We start from the raw sequence: 20,664 nt of genomic DNA, 5'->3' as shown, positions 1-20,664 counted from the left end.
GCCGCCGCCGGTCGGCGACCGCCGCCGCCGCCGCCGGTCGGCGACCGCCGCCGCCGCTAATCCAGATTACAAAACTTCACTACATTTTGTAATCCAGATTACATTACATTACAAATTTAAAAGTGAAACAAATAAAATAATCTACCTTGTAATGTAATCAGAAATACATTACAAGACAGATTACGTCATACCAAACACAGCCATAGGGTAAAGGCAGGACATCTTTTTAATCGAATTGTCAAGGGACGTCCGTTTTTATTTATTATACAAATAATGTTCCATTCCGCGTCATTACTTTTTTATGTAAAATTATTTATTTTTGACAGTTCATAATAATTATGGATTCATAGTATCTGCACTTTAACTCTTTTCAATATAATTAAACTGTGTTATAATAGATATAATTCATAGTTATTATAATATAATATAGACATTTTAATTCTTATCAAAATTAATAAATTTAATTATAACAGTTACAAATGAATACTTTATCTTAGTCAATAATATTTAATATTATATTATAACGGTATTCAACTCTGATCAACTAATAATATTGTATGTAATAATTACCATTCATATCTTTTATAATATGAACATTTTATTTCTTATCAATGTAGGTCAATTGGTCAACGTCGATGGACACATCAATATCATGGCAACTACATATCATAGTCGTTTCTTTCTGATTAATACTAGCTAGCCAATGTTACGCTGTAGCAGTAATAGCTATATAATTATAACTACCACAATTGCGTAGTAGTTATTATCATCGTAATTATTATAATTATCTAACTGATCTTATAGTTATTATAATAGACTTAAAACTAAAGATAATTAAAAAAACATAAAATATTTAACGTGGAATGGCATTCATTTTTGATAATAAATAAAAAATTATTTTTAATTACGATTTTAATTAAAAAAAAGGTTATGCTTTTGAATTTGGTCATATTTTTAATATAAAAAGAATTTTAAGGAACACTACCTTTGATTTGACAAAAAATCATATACTGATCCTGAACGCTCCACACGACCAACTTTATAATTATTTATAGAGAGGTAAATTAGAAAATTAAATATGCCATTACATGAAAAGGTATTTTTCCTTGGCTTCATTGGACTTCAATCCGTACTTGATTTGTCAATTCTACCATATGGTGAAGAAGCGCGACTGATATCTTTAATGTCAGGAGCCTCCATGTAAGATCAAAAGATCAATCATTTTACTAGGGTGGAGGTTAATGTTCTTAGGGTCAACCTGAGCAGTTAGCCAATTGGGTCATTTTAAGACAACCAACCGGTCGATCAGATTCCTCTAACTGTGAGGGCTATGCTCTCTTTGCATAGTGCCTTGCTTTGCTAGCTTAAAGTTACTCTCTGGGTGGACTCCCCCGACCCCAAGGGCTAGGCTCCCTTCGCTTTAGTCCTCCTTTCTGCCAGCTCATAGTTACTCTCCGGTTAGATTCCCTCGAGCTCGAGGGCTATATATGCTCCCTTCGCTTTAGTGCTCCACTCTGCCAGCTCTGAGTTACTCTCTGGTTGGACTCCCCTGACTCCGAGTTCTATGCTCCCTTCAACCCCTGGTTCCAACAGGCTACACTTTCCGATCGAATTATCCCGATTCCAAGGGCTTAACTCTCCTCAATATCTTATAGATGAACAGTCACATAATCAAATCATCTCACCTCGAGACCAGGGCCTATACTCCTCTACATCTTGTATTATCCCATGGGGACCTCCACTACTCAACCTGTTTTAGTGGGCCATGCCCTGGAAGTCCAACAGGCTCCATATTACATGGGCTAACACCATAATAATTATGAAGTCCAACAGGCCGATGTGAAAATCTGTATTAGACTTTGCCACTATTTACTTCGGCAATCAATAATTATGAAGTAATATATTACAATTAACTTCGGTACAAAATTTAATATAGTAAATACTATGTTAGACTTCATAGATTAAAAAATACAGGCTTTACTTCTAATTTTATCTAATATTTTACTTCGTGATATATATTTGATGAAGTAATAAGTCACAAAATTAAACTATATGTCTAAATGTTGAAGTAATAAGTTATAACTGGTTAAAAATATTTTCCTAGCTGAACCGGTTTACCTTTTTTTCCACGAGGGAACCCTAATTACTTTATTTTTTCCCTCCGTGCGCCCTTTGTCTTCTTCTATCTTCTTTGCGTTTTTTTCTTCCTACGCCCTCTTCCTGTTTTTTCGCCTGACGCAACCTTCGACTCCCCCAGGGGCCTTCTACTCACCCTCGGCGACCAGTCGCATAATCAAATCATCTCACCTCGAGACCAGGGCCTATACTCCTCTACATCTTGTATTATCCCATGGGGACCTCCACTACTCAACCTGTTTTAGTGGGCCATGCCCTGGAAGTCCAACAGGCTCCATATTACATGGGCTAACACCATAATAATTATGAAGTCCAACAGGCTGATGTGAAGATCTGTATTAGACTTTGCCACTATTTACTTCGGCAATCAATAATTATGAAGTAATATATTACAATTAACTTCGGTACAAAATTTAATATAGTAAATACTATGTTAGACTTCATAGATTAAAAAATACAGGCTTTACTTCTAATTTTATCTAATATTTTACTTCGTGATATATATTTGATGAAGTAATAAGTCACAAAATTAAACTATATGTCTAAATGTTGAAGTAATAAGTTATAACTGGTTAAAAATATTTTCCTAGCTGAACCGGTTTACCTTTTTTTCCACGAGGGAACCCTAATTACTTTATTTTTTCCCTCCGTGCGCCCTTTGTCTTCTTCTATCTTCTTTGCATTTTTTTCTTCCTACACCCTCTTCCTGTTTTTTCGCCCGACGCAACCTTCGACTCCCCCAGGGGCCTTCTACTCACCCCCGGCGACCTTCGACTCCCCCGACAGCAAATCTACTTCACCCAGCCGGCGGTCTTCGAGTTATTCTCCCGAATGCACAGATCCTTTCCTCTCTACAGAGCTAGGTTTGTTCACTCTTCAACGTCTTCTTTCCTTTCCTCTTGCCTCGTCATTAGGTTTCTTTCCCTTCCCTCTATGTTGCTTTGTCTCTAACCAATCCTAACTATTGTGTTTTTGTTGTGCGCCCTCTAGGTCTTCTTCGAGGTTTTTCACCTTGCGCCCTTTGCTTGTTTTTTCACCCGACGCAAACAATCGACTTCACCCGACGACCTTTGACTCCCCCAGCGACAAATCTACTTTACTTGGCAGCCGCCCTTCAGGTTTTCTACAGTTCTAGGTTTGTTCCCTCTCCGACCCCTTCTTTCCTTTCCTCTCTGCCTTGCCGTTAGATTTTTTTTCCTTTCATCTTTGTTGCACTTTTCTAACCAATTGTCTCTAATCGATCCTAAGAGGCAAGTCTTATTCTCTAGTTTATTGGTGTTACTTTTTTTTTTTGACATGAATCATGAACTAAAACCTGATGGAGCAAGACAAGAATTATACATATAAACTAAGGCATCTTGCTTGGGGTCTGTAATGATTTCTTGATAGCAGATTCTATTATTTCATGGATTAATCACATTATAAAACTTGCAACGGATTAATCACATAGCAAGTAGATGAGTATTAAGCTTCTAAAGTGAATTACAAAAGTAGTAGAAGAGATTTAGAAGAATTATTACATCAACAAATGGATATGATAGCATCAAGAAGTAACATAAATAGGGAGACAGAAACTAAAGAAACCACAAGTATATCAAAAATAGAACCATATATTTCACAAATTAGCAGCCTAATATGAATTGTCTTCTTTCAATTGAATAGACAATCTTATACTTTCATTTGACATCCTATTTTCAACATTCACTATTTACCAGCAATTGTTGTTAATAAATCTTCGAGGATTATGTGTTAATTGAGACGATGTATAATTGGATTATGTTCATCTTAAACATTAGAAGGATTGCATCATGTGGATATCTTTAATGCTCAAAGTGGCATGTGGTTTATCAAATATGCAACAATTAGAAGAACTTCTCAAAAATTAGGTATGTTCATAGAAAATAATAGAAATCTTATCACTTCTAATAAAAGTTTACTTTTTCTTTTAGCAAATGCAATTGTAAGCAGAGGTATTAACACAAGTACTTTGATGCAAGATCCCATGTGTTATCAAATACTCTTCAAATTCCCTGTTTATATATTCAGTTATATTATCAGAATGAAAATTTTATCTCAATATTTAGTGCTTTGATGCAAGAACCTAAACATTAGTATGAACAATATAAATAGGTGTATGGCTTCAACTTCCAGATGTAGGATAGCCACTTCTAGTATACTTAGCAAACTCGTAAGCATCACACACCAACATATTTTAGTACTATATTTTATAAAGTGAAGGAAATTAAGATAGATATATGACTGAGTTGATGATGCAATGTAACAGTTGCACGTCTTCCAAAGAACCCTCATAAGATGACATTGCAATCATTCCTGTGGTAAAAAGGCGATTCGCTCGCCTCTAGTGCCCCCGCCAATTTGTCCCTATGCCAATACGGAGGAGGTAAATCATGAGTGACTACTAGCCATTAGTGCAAATGGCCAAGACATGGGGGAGGTTATGCTCGGTCACGCCGAGTTTCGACCCCAAGACCTCATGTGACAACACCCCATGTCTTAATCATCGCACCGCCCCGAGAGGACGACATTGCAATCATTCCTGTAGAATTTACATGTTGTTTTGTAATATCCAAATCATATAGACGAAGCTTAAAATCTCAAGCCTTGCAGGAGTTTTGATTGCTTCTATTACAATTAACATAGCTACAAGTTATCCATATAAGAAACCCATATTACAAATCCATGCAGTAGCTATAATATGAAGTTAGATAAAGGAGCTGGGTTTTGCAATTGCTGATGAGTTGTTTACTCATTTCCTTTTGAGTAAAAGGAGCTCGGTTGATGATTGTCGCACATCTTCAGAGTGCTACTGTTAAAAAAGAATAGAAAGAAGAAGCTTAAAATCTCAAGCCTTGCAGGAGTTTTGATTGCTTCTATTACAATTAACATAGCTACAAGTTATCCATATAAGAAACCCATATTACAAATCCATGCAGTAGCTATAATATGAAGTTAGATAAAGGAGCTGGGTTTTGCAATTGCTGATGAGTTGTTTACTCATTTCCTTTTGAGTAAAAGGAGCTCGGTTGATGATTGTCGCACATCTTCAGAGTGCTACTGTTAAAAAAGAATAGAAAGAAGATAAAATAGGAGAGTGATCATTAATCTTATTGTTTGTTGATATTTGCACTACAAGAAAAATGACATTTAACAACACACAAACGACAACGGTTTTATACCAAACCGTTGTCTTTTTGCCTTTTAACAACAGTTTTAACAAAAACTGTTGTCTTTTAGTAATTTTTTTGGCCTATGACAACAGTTTTTAAAAACTGTTGTCTATTTATGTTTTTTTGGGGATACGACAACAATTTTTAAAGGATACGACAACAGTTTTTTAAAACTGTTGTCTATGTGTGCTTTTTTGGGATTACGACAACGGTTTTTAAAAACTGTTGTCTATTAAATGTTGTTGAATGCAATTGTTTTTTCTTTCGCCACTTTTTCTCCTTCGTCATTTTTCTGTCAGTGTTGTTTACGCCTTGTTTTTTTCTGTCTCTTTCCCAAAACCCTACTCTTCGCCGCCTCCTCCTCACCGCCCTCTTCGCCGCCCTCTTCGCCCCCTCCCCCTTCGCCGCCTCCCTCCTCACCACCCTCTTCGCTGCCTCCTTCCTCGTTGCCCTCTTCGTCGCCTCAACTTTCGTCCTCGCCACCTCCTCCTCGCGGCCTCTACTTTCAGCCATCTTCACTGCCTCCTCCTCGTCGCCTCGACTTTCAGCGATCTTTGTTGCCTCCTTCTCACCAGCGCCTCCTCCTCGCCACCTCGACTTTCATCCATCTTCGCTGCCTCCTCACTAGTGCCTCTTCACTTCTGCTGCTGGAATCATCGACACAAAATGACATGATGGATAAAGGTACGACAAACTATTTCCTTTATCTGCAACAACGACATAGACAAAAGTGTTGTTTTTGTTGCTCAAGCAAGGAACAAGCTGATACAAACTCTGGGCCTCGATTCTTCTCCTACAACTCATGAAACTTGCCCACCAACTATTTTGGTAATGGTCGAAGCCAGAGCTTGAAAGATCGGAGGGTGATAAAGATTGGGAAGGGAGGCCACAGCTTCCGCTCGCAAACTTCGGATCCACCAAGCGGATCGTGCCGCTTTTGTAAGATAGCTGAGTGATCAAGTAGTGTGTGGAGCCGATGGAGATGGTGGCTTTGTCGCCGTCGCAGGTGAGCTCGTACATCCGATCCCCGCACTGAGGCGGATCAGTTGTTCGACGAAATGGGTGGCTAATGTCGTGGAACAGACCGCAAGAGAAGGGAGCACAAGCTCCTTGGCTCCACTGCTGCTGCTGCTGCCCCGTAGCTGTAACAGCAGCCTGGGACAGGAGGAGGAAGAGTAGCGGCAGAAGCATAAGTATGGCCTCCTCCACGCTTCCTATCTCCCAATCCCAAGCTTTCTGTGCTTGAGCACGCCTCATCCTTGCCTCCCTTTCTGGTCCGGTTCGTTTCGCCCTCCCTCACCATCACCGGAGAGAGGCCTCCTACCGGAAGCCCCTGTGCACCATGGTCGTCACGGCGACCACCGCAGAGATGCCGAAGAAGCGGCAGGCCTCCCGGGACCGCTCGTTCGTTGACGAGATGAGGACCGTTGCTATGAAGCTGCACACCAAGGAATAGCACGGTGCATTGCATCTGTTGGACTTTATGTTCCAGGGGGTACTGCAGTCTTACCCTCAACTGCTTTGATGCTCTCGGTGGTATAGTATCCTTGTTTACAATATCCAATGTTGTAGTCATAGTGAATTTTGACACATTTAGGCAAAAGGATCTGGTTTAACTTTCAATTTATTTATGTATGCACCAGCCTGAACAGATTGCCGGGTGCAAAACCATTGTTCTAGCAACTCCGCCTGGTCGTGATGGCAGTATTTGCAAGGTAGCCTTAAAAAATAATCTATCATCACTATCCCTACACTGGTTTTCCATGTTAAGACATAGGTTAACATGATTATGTGACAACAGGAAGTGTTATATTGTGCAAAGAAAGCTGGCGTCACCCACATTCTAAAAGCTGGGGGAGCTCAGGTTCGTCAATTTCTAACCCTTTTCATTCTTTTTTTCTTCAACAAGTCTTTTCTCACAATGGTATCTATGCATTCTATCTTAGGCGATCTCAGCGATGGCTTGGGGAACATCATCTTGCCCAAAGGTAATCCTTACAAACATCTAATACGTTGATTGCAAACCCTCACCATTGAAAGTTGCATCTCTTGTTTGGCAGTATTTTCAAGTTTCTTCTGTCTTTGCTTTATCTGGATTGTAATTTTGTGCTTTGTATATGTAGCTTGATTTTGAGGTGGTATCTCTTTATCATTTTGGGAAACTTAATAGTGATAGGTGGGCATCTTGGCTAGAAAGAGTAGGAACTAGGAACACTAGCACTAACTCATCTTCTACTTTTACAAACTTTTTTACAGGAGAGCTGTCTTGCATACAAAATCATCATTTTTGCAATCTTGACCACAAACTATTATTCTCATGCTTCAATTATATATATACATATATATAACTTTTTTCATCATTATGAGCCTTGTTTCATGAATATGATACTATATTACGGTGGATTTTGTTGCCTGAGCATTGTGTGCAAATTTCTCTGTTGCATTCTATATTTGAATCTCTCATTTAGTTAGTACAAAAACATTTGGAATGTAGGCGTTCTGAACCAACGGAGTTAGTGTTGCTAGTGTTGCTTATTTTATTTCCATTGAGTAACGAACATTTAATTAAGCTTTGCACTCAAGATTTTGATTTGTGTATTTCAGACATCAGCTATTCACTACCCCCTCCTCTAGCTGTTGTGTCAATCCTACATATCATACATGAACAAATATACACCTATATGAGATTCTCTTGTGGTGCAGGATCTCCCTACTAACTCAATCTTTGTTTTCTGTCAAGCTTTTAATTGATACTCCTCTTCATTTGGTTTAAGCATTATGTAATATTGATTGCACTTACTTTTACGTCTATGTTTTAATTGCTTTTTTCAGGTTGAAAAATTTTTTGGGCCAGGAAATCAATATGTTACTGCTGCAAAAATGATTCTTCAGGTATGATAATAATTCTGTAGCCTCACATTTCTATGAATATTGCTCTTATCATTTGATTACATCTACTTACCTTGTTTTAGTCCTATGCACAAATGATTTTTTCCTTGTCATGAGGTACTGGAAATGTAGTGATCAATCAAATCAAATCTGTAGTATTAATTATCTTGTTTTGTGGTGATTTTTGGAAGAAGATAATATGTTAAGTAAGAAGATCAAAATGTAACAGATAATATGGCCATTCCTTTCTAGATCTTTCAGGAATGAAATGACAGATCAGTTGGCTCTTCTGTAAACTATTAGCTCTTTTCCCCTTGCAGTTAATCAGAAACTTGGAGCTATAGGTCAGATAAGATTTGTTAGGAACAATCATTCAGCTAAATCCCTGCCTTAAGAATAAAATTGAATCCTGTACCTCATGTACTGTTATTTCCTGGAAAAGTGATTAACAGAAACACAGGAACCAAATTTTATCAAGAAAGTTTCATAGCCAGTGGGAACTATAATAATGTTTATGTTCTTAGCTTAAAAAATTGTGACATTGATAGCCTCTAAATAGTGAATGTGTAACGCCCCGGCCCGGGCGGACCCCACCCGAACCGAACCGGGAACATTACCTAAATTGCCCATCGGGTTGACGACTAGCTCCACAGACCACCGGAGGTCCTTTCAGCGTGCTTTGTCCTCACTCGCACGCACCCTGGAAAACTTCCCAGGAGGTCACCCATCCACAAATTTCTCCAAGCCAAGCACGCTTAACTTTGGAGTTCTTTGAGTTTGGGCTTCCGAAAAGGAAGGTGCACCTTGGTGATATGGATAGTACCATCTAACCTTTTTTAGGCCATACTTAACCATAATCTTAGAACCGGGGTATTACAATCACCCCCACTTAAAGACACAACGTCCTCGTTGTGTAACCACAAATCCCAGAATCTCCCTCGCTAGGTGGTGCCCTGGGTGCTCCTGCCACAGGCGCACTCACGGTCGCAAGGTCGCTCTGATACCATCTGTAACGCCCCGGCCCGGGCGGACCCCACCCGAACCGAACCGGGAACATTACCTAAATTGCCCATCGGGTTGACGACTAGCTCCACAGACCACCGGAGGTCCTTTCAGCGTGCTTTGTCCTCACTCGCACGCACCCTGGAAAACTTCCCAGGAGGTCACCCATCCACAAATTTCTCCAAGCCAAGCACGCTTAACTTTGGAGTTCTTTGAGTTTGGGCTTCCGAAAAGGAAGGTGCACCTTGGTGATATGGATAGTACCATCTAACCTTTTTTAGGCCATACTTAACCATAATCTTAGAACCGGGGTATTACAGAATGCAAATATCATTTTTGAGCTGTTAAAACTAGACTCAGGATTGGAGTGGAAACAACTACATCATTGCCCAAGTAATACACAAATCATCTACCATCAATTTTTTGACACTTAAAAAGATAAATTTGCTTTAACCTATCAACTTGGGTGTTATTTATTTGTTTCTCCCTAATTCTGATAACCTTTGCCAGTGTCGTGGCTTCATTTTTGATTCCCAGTAAGGTGTTCAATTGGTATGGATATATCTCATAGATATTGTATTAGAGATATGTCTCTACAATAGTTAAATTTCTGTTCAATCCTCATAGCTGTTCATTTTGTTGATCACGAAGAGAATGATCCTTGGTGAATACTTTGGCTGATTTGCAGAATAGTGAAGCCATGGTTTCCATTGATATGCCTGCTGGCCCTTCAGAGGTGCTGGTCATCGCCGACAGACATGCCAATCCAGTTCACATAGCTGCAGATCTACTCTCTCAGGTGCAGAGTCTTCTGTTCTATTGTGCCTGTATTATTAATGTTTTTTGTTGTAATTTTCAGTAGCTGGAATTTATTACCTGAAGACTTGATAAAAATCCACAATGAAACCTTTCAAATTGCTATAAGGATAGTTGTTCCATGGGTTTGGTGCTCTTCTTTTATAAAATCGCTAATTTTACAGGCAGAACATGGTCCTGACAGTCAGGTAGTTCTTGTCATTGCTGGAGATGGTGTCAATGTTGATGCAATTTTAGCTGAAGTGAGCAAACAATGTGATAGCCTTCCTAGGGGAGAATTTGCTTCAAAATCACTTGGTCATAGCTTTGTTGTATTTTGTTGGTTGCTTATGAAATTTCTTCGGAATGTTATAGATATTATTTTTGAATGTTAGAAAATTGTATATTAAATTTTATTTTGAAATTTAGTATTTTGAATGATTTATAATATTGGAAAATTGTGTATTAATTTTTTTATATTTTTTTTCTAAAAAAGACAACGGTTTTTCACCGTTGTCGTAGATAGTTTAAAACTGTTGTTGAAGACCCTGTTATTAAAGGTAGACGCTCAAAGACAACGGTGAAAAACTGTTGTCTTTGAAGGAAAAGACAACAGTTTTTCACCGTTGTAAAAAATGTTGTCTTTGCCTTCAAAGACAACGGTTAAAAACTGTTGTCTTTTGTCACCCCTTTTAACAACACGACCTTTAACAACAGTTCAAAATGGCCTACGACAACGGTGAAAAACCGTTGTTGTTTGACTTTTTTCTTGTAGTGTTGCCTTCAAGACAATATAATATATAGGATTTAAACAAGTACTCGGTCAATTAACCAATTAATAAATAACAGAATAATTCTAAAAATTATTCTGAGAATTATTCTAATAATTATAACAGAATTATTAGAATAATCCTAAAACTAATTTGATTTGATTTAATGATTTGACCTAGTCAATTCTAATAATTCTCTTTTATCTCTTTTACCCCCCGACAAACTTAACGGGAGATCTTTGACGTTGAGTTTGCTTGCTAACTTGTTGAAACGTTGTCTGGATAATGGCTTAGTAAAGATATCAGCAATTTGATCCTCAGCAGAGATATAAGAGACGGATAATTGTTGAGTTGCCACACGTTCACGAACAAAATGAAAATCAATCTCCACATGCTTTGTACGATCATGAAAGATTGGATTTGCTGTGAGATATGTTGCTCCAATATTGTCGCACCAAATTTTTGGTGCAATATTTGATGCAAGATGAAGTTCAGAGAGAAGTGATTGAAGCCAAATAATTTCAGACGTTGTATTTGCTATAGCTTTATATTCTGCCTCAGTACTTGAACGAGATACCGTAGGTTACTTCTTCGAATTCCATGAGATAAGATTTCGTCCAAGAAATATTGCATATCCACTAGTAGAGCGTCTATCTTCAGGAGAACTTGCCCAATCTGCATCACTATAGGCATGTAAATCTCGAGACGATTGACGATATAAAAGAAGATCATGTAGAATAGTACCTTTGAGATAGCGAAGTATTCTTTTTACATTATCCCAATTTTGTTCAGTTGGAGCATGCATGAATTGACAAGCATAATTTACTGCAAAAGTAATATCAGGGCGTGTGATAGTGACATATTGTAAGGCTCCAACAATACTTCGATAAATCTGTGGATCAAACAGAGCAGGAGAGGATGCAGATGGAGAGTTGTTTATAGCAATTGGTGTAGAGACCGGACGTGCTCCATCCATTTTGGCTCTTTGAAGAAGTCCAGTAATGTATTTGCTCTGAGAGAGAAGATAGCCATCCTCATGTGGAATAAGCTCAATACCAAGAAAAAAATGAGCAATGCCCAAATCTTGGGTAGGAAATACTTGATTGAGAAGACTTAATAAAGTTATGATGCCCTTGTGATCATTACCGGTTATCAGGATATCATCCACATAAATAAGAAAAAATATCATAGACCCATCATTATATTTGTGAAATAGAGACGAGTCAGTTTTTGATCCAGAAAATCCTTGAGATTGTAACCAATTGGATAGTCGATGAAACCATGCACGAGGAGCTTGTCGAAGACCATATAAAGATTTCTTAAGTTGGCAAACATGAGATGGGAATTGTGGATGAATAAACCCAGGTGGTTGCTCCATAAATACAGTTTCCTTAAGATGACCATGGAGAAACGCATTTGAGATGCCCAATTGGCGTACAGGCCAATTGGAACTAACAGCTATCGATAATAATAGTCTGACAGATGTAATCTTGATGACTGGACTAAAAGTGTCATTGAAGTAAATACCTGGTTGCTGACTAAAACCTTTGGCTACAAGTCGAGCTTTGTATCGTTCAAGAGAGCCATCAGCTCGATACTTAAGACGGAATATCCATTTAGAGCCACAACATTCATTGAGGAAGTGCGTGGAACTAGACTCCATGTTCCATTGTGAAGAAGTACATCAAATTCTGTAGCCATTGCACTACACCAATTTGGATCCTTGTTTGCTTGCGTAAAACAAGTTGGTTCAATAGATTTTGAAGAAACCACTAGAGCCCGTGGAATAGGATATCGAGTCGCATTTGGTGGGCAACGTTCATAAATGTCACTAATGGGAAGCATACGATGAGGAGCATTATCATCTGAATCACTTGTTGATGGTGATGAGGAAGTAGGCTGACATGGTGATGTAGATGACGGACTTGCATTATCCGAGGATTCAGAACTAGAGAGCATATTATCTTCGACCGGCGAGGCTTCCAAGATTGGAGCAGCATCCTGAGGTGATTCTGATGGTATAGGGGAGTTATTAGAGAGCGGAGCAGGACCTAGGATGCCATCATTTCTGACAATATTAGGTGGTATTAAGAAGGTGCCACCTGTATCTGGAGGAGAGATCGAAAAAGATACTGAAAAAGGGAATAGAGTCTCATCAAAAGTAACATGTCGTGAAATATAAATTCGACCTTTTGGTATATGGAAGCAACGATAACCATGGTGCAAATTGCTGTAACCAAGGAAAACACATTGTAGTGAACGAGAGTCAAGTTTGTGTTTGGAGTAGGGGCGTAACCATGGATAACATGCACAACCAAAAATTTGAAGAAAAGTATAATTAGGAGTTTGATTATAAAGTGTTTCAAAAGGACATTTGTGATTGAGAAATGGAGTAGGGAGTCGATTTATGAGATATACAGCAGTGGTAACAGCTTCATCCAAAAATTTACGTGGAACTGATGCATGATGAAGAAGAGCTAAGGCAGTTTCGACTATGTGTCTATGTTTTCTCTCAGCAGAGCCATTTTGTTTCGGAGTGTGAGGACAAGAAACTCGATGAACAATTCCACAAGAGACAAGATGACGATGGAGAGCTTGATATTCACCTCCCCAATCAGAATGAAAAGAAAGTATTTTACGATTAAAATATCGTTCAACTTGATTTTGAAATTTACAGAATATATCCAATAAATAAGATTTTCTTTTCATAGGATAGAGCCAAGTATATTTACTAAAATGATCAATAAAGGTAACATAATATTGGAAACCTTGGTTAGATAAAACAGGTGCAGGGCCCCAAACATCAGAATGAATTAATTCAAGTGGGAAATTAGAAGCATAATCGGATGAATAGAAAGGTAGCTTATGACTTTTAGATTCCATGCAGGCCCTACATGAATGAGATGGAGAGGAGGTAATGGAAGTAGGTAAACCATACCTATTGATGATTGACTGGACAATATGAAGAGAAGGATGACCAAGTCGAGCATGCCAAGCTGGTTTATTTGTGCGTTCACCAACAAAAGCTTTGATTGAAGAACTTTGAAGATAGTAGAGGCCATTTTTGATTCTCCTATGAAATACAATAGCATTTGTTCCTTTATCTTTTATAAGATAATGATTATAATGAAACTCAAAAATAACATTGTTATCAAGACAAAATTGACGGGTAGAAAGTAAATTTTTAGTGATAGATGGAACATGAAAGATATTGCACATGTGAAAAGTTCGATTAGATAAATGAATATATGTGTTTCCAAGATTAGCAATTTGCAAACCTGAGCCATCGCCTACTTGAACCGTATCTGAGCCATAATATGACATTACGTCTATAAGGATATTATAATCCGATGTGACATGATGAGTTGCTCCAGTGTCAATATACCAATCAGTAGATGAAAACTCTGGGGTTTTACCGCAAGTAGGCACAGATGAGAGAGCTTTAGGATATGCTTGTGAAATAGATGGTTGTCTTGAGACTGTAGAACCACCAATGAAATTTGAGGCAAATCTTTGAGGGCATAGATTTCCAGGATGACCAATGATGTGACAAATTTGACATTTTACCCGAGAGTAATCAAATCTTTTAGGGCATAAATTTCCAGTATGGCCAATGATGCGACAAATTTGACATCGGACTGAATTTTGTTTTTGGAATCCTTGATAGTGTTGAGTATTTGACATCTAAAGTAAAATAACTTATCTTGTAGAGAGATTAGATCGCCGGAAAGGGGGACTTTCGCCTGGAGAAATTCCCCTTGGAGGAAATAGAAGCCTTGGCTGGAGCAACCACTTGTTGTCGACGTCGAGGTTTGGTCGACGTTCGGTGGACAGCGGCGGTAGCACAAAAGGAGAAGTCCTTTTGTCGTCTTGTTTTGCGGTTTCAAAAAAGAAACTCCTCTTTTGTCTTGGGCGGCGGCAGAAAAGGAAGGGAAGATGATTTGTGAGGGAGAATTAAGAGAAAGAGAAGGAACGAAGGATCATGGCTTTGATACCATGTTAAAAGAAGAATAGAAAGAAGATAAAATAGGAGAGTGATCATTAATCTTATTGTTTGTTGATATTTGCCTTCAAGACAATACAATATATAGGATTTAAACATGTACTCGGTCAATTAACCAATTAATAAATAACAGAATAATTCTAAAAATTATTCTGAGAATTATTCTAATAATTATAATAGAATTATTAGAATAATCCTAAAACTAATTTGATTTGATTTAATGATTTGACCCGGTCAATTCTAGTAATTCTCTTTTATCTCTTTTACTTTTATCTCTTTTAGCTACAACATGCAGTTAAATAATATCCTACCTCATTGTCGCAACCTTTTAGTATTCTTTTCTTGCTCCAGTTATAAAGAAATGCATGATTAACATGGAGTGCTTCAAGATTATTTCCATAATTAATCTTTTGCTTTCAAGATTATTTCAACATTTTAGTGTTTTTTGGTCTCGATTCACATAATGGTGTTAATTTTTTGCTTTCCAGATTATTTCCATACTTAATTCAAGAATATAACGATGTAGGTTATTCATGAAAAGCAAAAAAAATGGATAATGCATTATAAATATCATCATCGAATGTCTCGCAAGGGTTACATCAATTTGGAGGCTGAATTGGTAAGCTATGGAGCATTTTATTTGTCATTTTCAAGCAATTACTTAATATTATTTAACTGATCAATTTTGGAATTATAGAGAGAAAAAAAATTAATTGCTGAAAATGAGGAAGTTGATAGATCGATTCTTTGGCGTAAAGCCCGTGAGGACAAATCTGGCAACATAACAAATATGGAGACAGCAGAAGTCGCTAAGAAAATAGGAGATGAAAGAGATAGGGGCTAGGCAAATTTTGGTTTACATGGGGTATGTTATGTCTTAAATACAACATTTGTTCAAATGTTATGCTTTGTTTGAAATATTCATTCACATGCTTTTGCATCAATTTTACATGTGGTATATTTAGATTTGCCATTACTTTATCATTATCTTGCAGTTACCTTTACAAATACTTGAAGAAAGAAAATAGAGCTGAGTATGTCTCATTTGTGGATCCTGGTCACATACCAACATGTGGTGTGGGTGAAGAAGGCAGTAAATTGTCACAACATATTGCTGAGCAGTTGAGAGCATCAAACAGAGATAGTATTTGCTTCATTCCATACAACACTAGGTAAGATTTTAATTATTAATCAATTCCTACTACATACTAGTCAATGTTATTTTTTTATTTGTGCAGATACCATTGGATCCTGACTATAATTAATGAAGATAAGAATATTGATATATTTATTGGACTCTTTGAGTAATAGGAACTGAGATCATGCTTGGCAAACTATTGTGACCAAGCAGGTAGTAGATTATGTTGATTGTGAATATATACATTAAATTCATTAGAGGCTGATAAAATAACTTTCTATTTTTTACAATGTAGTGGGGTCAAGTTATACAATGCATCAAGGGGAATTTCAAAAGGACCTGATTTTAAACAATTGACGATATATATTGTGACTATGTATTTAGACATCAATTAATAATTCTTGTTATTTGGATTATGACTTATTGATGACATTTTTAATTTGATTAGGGTAATCTAAAATAAAAAGGTGGTGTTGAATGTGGATATTGTGTAATGCAGTACATGAAAGAGATAGTCTTGGATGAATATCCCTAATTGGAGATAAAGGTGAATTTCTTCTTTATAAAATATCTTCTTTATGAAATATTGAATCATTTTACATTGACTCTCAAACTTTTGTTTATGTTTCAGTTTGCAACATCAAAAAACAAAAAGTATTACAATCAATCTCAGTATGATGAAGTCAGAAGTGAATGGAGCGAATTCGTCTACTTCTATATAGGTGCTTAAGTGTAGGCTGTGATATAAATTTTGGATTGTATTTAGAGATTTATGGATACAAAAACTTTTGGGTTATGGTTAAATATGTCTTTTATGAATACACTTTTGGATTGTATTTGATACATATTTATGATATATTTGTTCAATTTTGATTGTGAAAAATATTGTGTTGGAGTAACATATTATCAGATACTCTTTTGGTCAATTAAAATTGTATTGTAGTAAAATATTGTCAATTACTTCAACGGTATAAATAAATGATGGAGTAATACAACACAAAAGACTACAATAAATTTAAATATGTAGTTAAAGAAACTATTTACTTCACTACTGAACAAATTTGGGAAGTAGTTCATATAAATTACTTCGCTACATTTGAATTTATTTGTTGTAGTAAAATATGCTCTATTACTTCTATACTATGATGAAGTAATACAATAATAAGTACTTCGACTAAGTGAAATTCTATGGAAGTAAAATAAAATATTTACTGCATCAAAATTCAAAAAATCTGAAGTCATATACATATTTTACTTCGTCAAACAACGTAACCTATGAAGTAATATATCCTCAATTACTTCAGTATTTTTACTGGTCTTGATGAAGTAATAAAGGTTTTTTACTTCAAAAACGGGTTGATTTTGAACCGGTGATAGACTTCGGTAACGTGTGGTGAAGTAAAAAATTTACCCTTTTACTTCACGTGCGTCTACTTCGGTAATTAACTACCTATTACTTCGGATAATATCCGAAGTCTATTGCTGATTTTCTCATAGTTGTGTGTGGAGTGTCAAGCACATGGGTGGGGGGGGGGGGGTATAATTACATAGATACAACAAATATACAATGATGGGACTTGTAGATACAATGAATACATAGTGATGAGACATCTCTTTTAAAGGATATGACATCCAATTAAGAAAGAAAGAGGGTTACACTACCATAAGTGCACGGTTACGTCATTAGTAATAAAAATACCGATCCCACAGAAACTGTTGATTAAGCACTAATTGAATTCACTCGGTGAGTTATCTAGACGGTCGAAGTTCAGGAAAAGCTTGAAGGCAAGAGAGAAGCCCCCAGGGCATAGCGCAGACGGTGGGCGCATGGTATCTCTGGCATAATGGCCAGGGGTTGATTCTCAGGAACTGACGACCTGGGGTTTACCCCGCCATGCGTTTATGACCTATGTACCTGCATGAACCTCCCTCCATATCCGTGGGGCCGGCACTAGGGGGCCGCTAAGGTAGCGGATCTACCTTTGAAGGCAAGAGAGAATGAGAGAGAGAGAGAGTTGGGAGAGAAAGAGTGTTAAGAGAGTAAGAGAGAGGAGTTGGTTTGGGGGAATGATTATAGGAGTTCGATTTTATTATGATGTCGATTAATATCCCTATGTATTATTCATCTCCTTACTTCCATGATTATACTTTTGTAGGGATTCTAATGAAGTTCCGGTGCAACACCACAATGGTCTCATCGGAGTGTTTTCCCCATTGACATTAAATGCTACTAAGTAGAGAAGGTAATGTAGAAGGCCCGATCAAAGGGTTACCCTTTGTCACCGAGGGCCCCTAGTCATATAATCTAAATTACATAAATCACTTCCTAGCATGGAATTGGTGAAAACTCATTAAGCTCTAATTAGCTAATCCCTTGTGGAGGATTAGTTTTCAATTCAAGGTGATACTTCGAAAAATCCGATTAAAGGGTTACCCTCTGTCACTGGGCCCCCGGTCATACAATCCAAAGTACCTTCTCTACATGGTAACTAATCATCACATCAATATGTTTACATCATTTACACATTTCATCAAATACTTACAAGGCATAGGACATATAGAATATGACATAAACACTTCATTGAACAAGGAAATGACATAAACATAGTTCATACGTCAATTAAAATATCACAATTACTTCCTACATTCTAGATCTAGAGATCTACTCTATTGAGAAGGATTTACAATCAAGAGACAAGAAATTAAGCATCCTACAGTCTAAAACACAAGATAGAGAAGAGATAAATGCTTATCTATGTGCCGCTGGTCTTCTTACTTGCAATTCTTGCTCCAAAGGTCGATGAATTGTGCAGATCGATGAAGATGAGAGCTATATGTTGGTGCATTTGGCACCGATGATCAAATATGAGTTTTGATGAATGATAAGTGGATTAAAGTTAGATGTGTTGTTGATCTAACTTTGTTACCAAGTGCGCAGGGTTGACTTTATAAGATTTTGGTCTTTAAGCTGCTCTGGATTTATCTAAGTTATGAAAGCATGCTCGCTTATAATCCAACCGAACGGTTCAGGAATTTGTAAGATTTCAATCTTTAAGCTGGTTTGGATTTATCTGAGTTGTGAGAGCATGCTCGTTTATAACCCGACCAAATAGTTCAGAAATTTATAAGATTTCAGTCTTTAAGCCGCTTTGGATTTATCTGAATTGCGAGAGCATGTTCTCTTATAACCGTACTGAATGGTTTAGGAATTTATAAGATATTGGTCTTTAAGATACTCTGGATTTATCTGAATTGTGAGAGCATGCTCGCTTATAACCCGATCGAACGATTCAGGAATTTATAAGATTTTCTTCTTTAAGTCGCTCTGGATTTATCTTAGTCGCAAGAGCATGCTCGATTATAACCCAACCGAATAGTTTAGGAGTCTGGAACTTGCTTGGTCTTTTAGCCAGAGGTTATAATATATATTTTGTAAGAATCTTCAGATAAATTTGCCTGCATTCTCATTAAGTGTAAAAATTTTTACATAATGCACGAGTAAATTATAGACATACTTAATAAGCCTGATAAGGCTGTAAATGATTTGCACTCCAGGGTCTGTCCAATCTTTTGCTTCTGCATCCTCAAGATAATTGGAGCTAGAGGCGAGCTTTTGTACCACCTTGAATTGTCCTCCCCATTATGGCTCTAGCTTGTTTACATCCCTGATCGTCTTGACCCACTTCCAGATCACACCAACTTGAAAAAGTTGAGAGATAACTCTTCTATTGTAATTTTGTCTCATCCTTTGCTGGTACGCCATTAACCGAGCCTTCACTTTGTCTTTGATGTCCTCTATCAGATCGAGCTCCATAAAATACCAGCCGTTATTGTCTTCATCATACAGTCACCTCTGATCAAATTTCACGCTAATCTCGACTGGGACAACGACTTTACCACCATAAACTAGATGAAATGGAGTTATATCTGTCGCTTCCCAAGGGGTTGTATGATATGCCCATAGTTCACTAGGGAGTTCATCAACCCAACTTCCTCCAGTATGGTCTAATTTAGTTTTGAGACCTTGAACTATCTTCCTAGCTATTACTTTGAAGTTATGCCACAGATGTAAAGGCCTGTGTAATGCCATAGTCTAAACACCATTCTTTGATTTTTCTACCTTGAAATTACCTTTCATTATCTGAGACTAATTTATGTGGAATCTTGAACTGATCAATAATATGCTATCATAAGAATTTAATAACCATCTGTTCGGTTTTCCTGGCCAATGGCTCGGTCTCCAGCCATTTGGAAAAATAATCCACCGTTACTAGCAAAATTTTTTTTTGAGTAAGTGCTAAGGGAAAATGTCCTACTATATCTATATCCCAATGATCAAATGGGTAAGAGATAATAGAAGTTTTCAACAGCTCCGTGGGGTGATGACGAATGTTCTAATGCTTCTAACAAGATAAACAGGTTCTTACTAATTGGGCAGCATCAACCTGTAGGGTGGGCTAAAAATACCCAGCCAGCAATACCTTTCCAGCAAGAGACTGTCCGTCTGCATGACTTTCGCAAGAACCTTGATGCATCTCCTGTAAAATGTATTGTATGTCCTCCGACCCTGTGCACTTGAGCAAAGGACATGAAAAAGCCTGCTTATAAAGCTGATCACTAATCAAAGTGAACTGATTAACTCTCTTCTTAACCATACGCGCTTGCTCGCCCTCGCCTGGTAAACTGCCCTACTATAGAAATAATATGATTAGCATTTTTCAATCACTCTGTAACTCCAAGCCG

At 37.4% G+C, this 20,664-nt stretch overlaps 2 protein-coding genes across 2 annotated transcripts; one reads left to right on the top strand and one right to left on the bottom strand.

Moving 5' to 3' along the window:
- Positions 1–5,948: 5,948 nt before the first annotated feature.
- Positions 5,949–6,581, bottom strand: LOC122026786 (putative RING-H2 finger protein ATL21A). Its single transcript, XM_042585502.1, has one exon. The coding sequence runs from the start codon at positions 6,579–6,581 to the stop codon at positions 5,949–5,951; it is 633 nt and encodes a 210-aa protein (XP_042441436.1).
- An 85-nt stretch (positions 6,582–6,666) lies between these two features.
- LOC122026785 (histidinol dehydrogenase, chloroplastic-like) lies at positions 6,667–12,455 on the top strand. The gene is made up of 9 exons (XM_042585501.1): positions 6,667–6,728; positions 6,817–6,901; positions 6,968–7,039; positions 7,126–7,188; positions 7,271–7,312; positions 8,157–8,216; positions 9,904–10,014; positions 10,196–10,342; positions 12,339–12,455. The coding sequence occupies exons 1-9, from the start codon at positions 6,667–6,669 to the stop codon at positions 12,453–12,455; spliced, it is 759 nt and encodes a 252-aa protein (XP_042441435.1).
- The last annotated feature ends 8,209 nt before the right edge of the window (positions 12,456–20,664 follow it).

The sequence above is a fragment of the Zingiber officinale genome, chromosome 10A, assembly GCF_018446385.1.
Source record: "Zingiber officinale cultivar Zhangliang chromosome 10A, Zo_v1.1, whole genome shotgun sequence".
Lineage (NCBI taxonomy): Eukaryota > Viridiplantae > Streptophyta > Magnoliopsida > Zingiberales > Zingiberaceae > Zingiber > Zingiber officinale.
The sequence above is the reverse complement of the archived record's forward strand: the minus strand, read 5'-3'. Positions and strand labels throughout refer to the sequence as shown.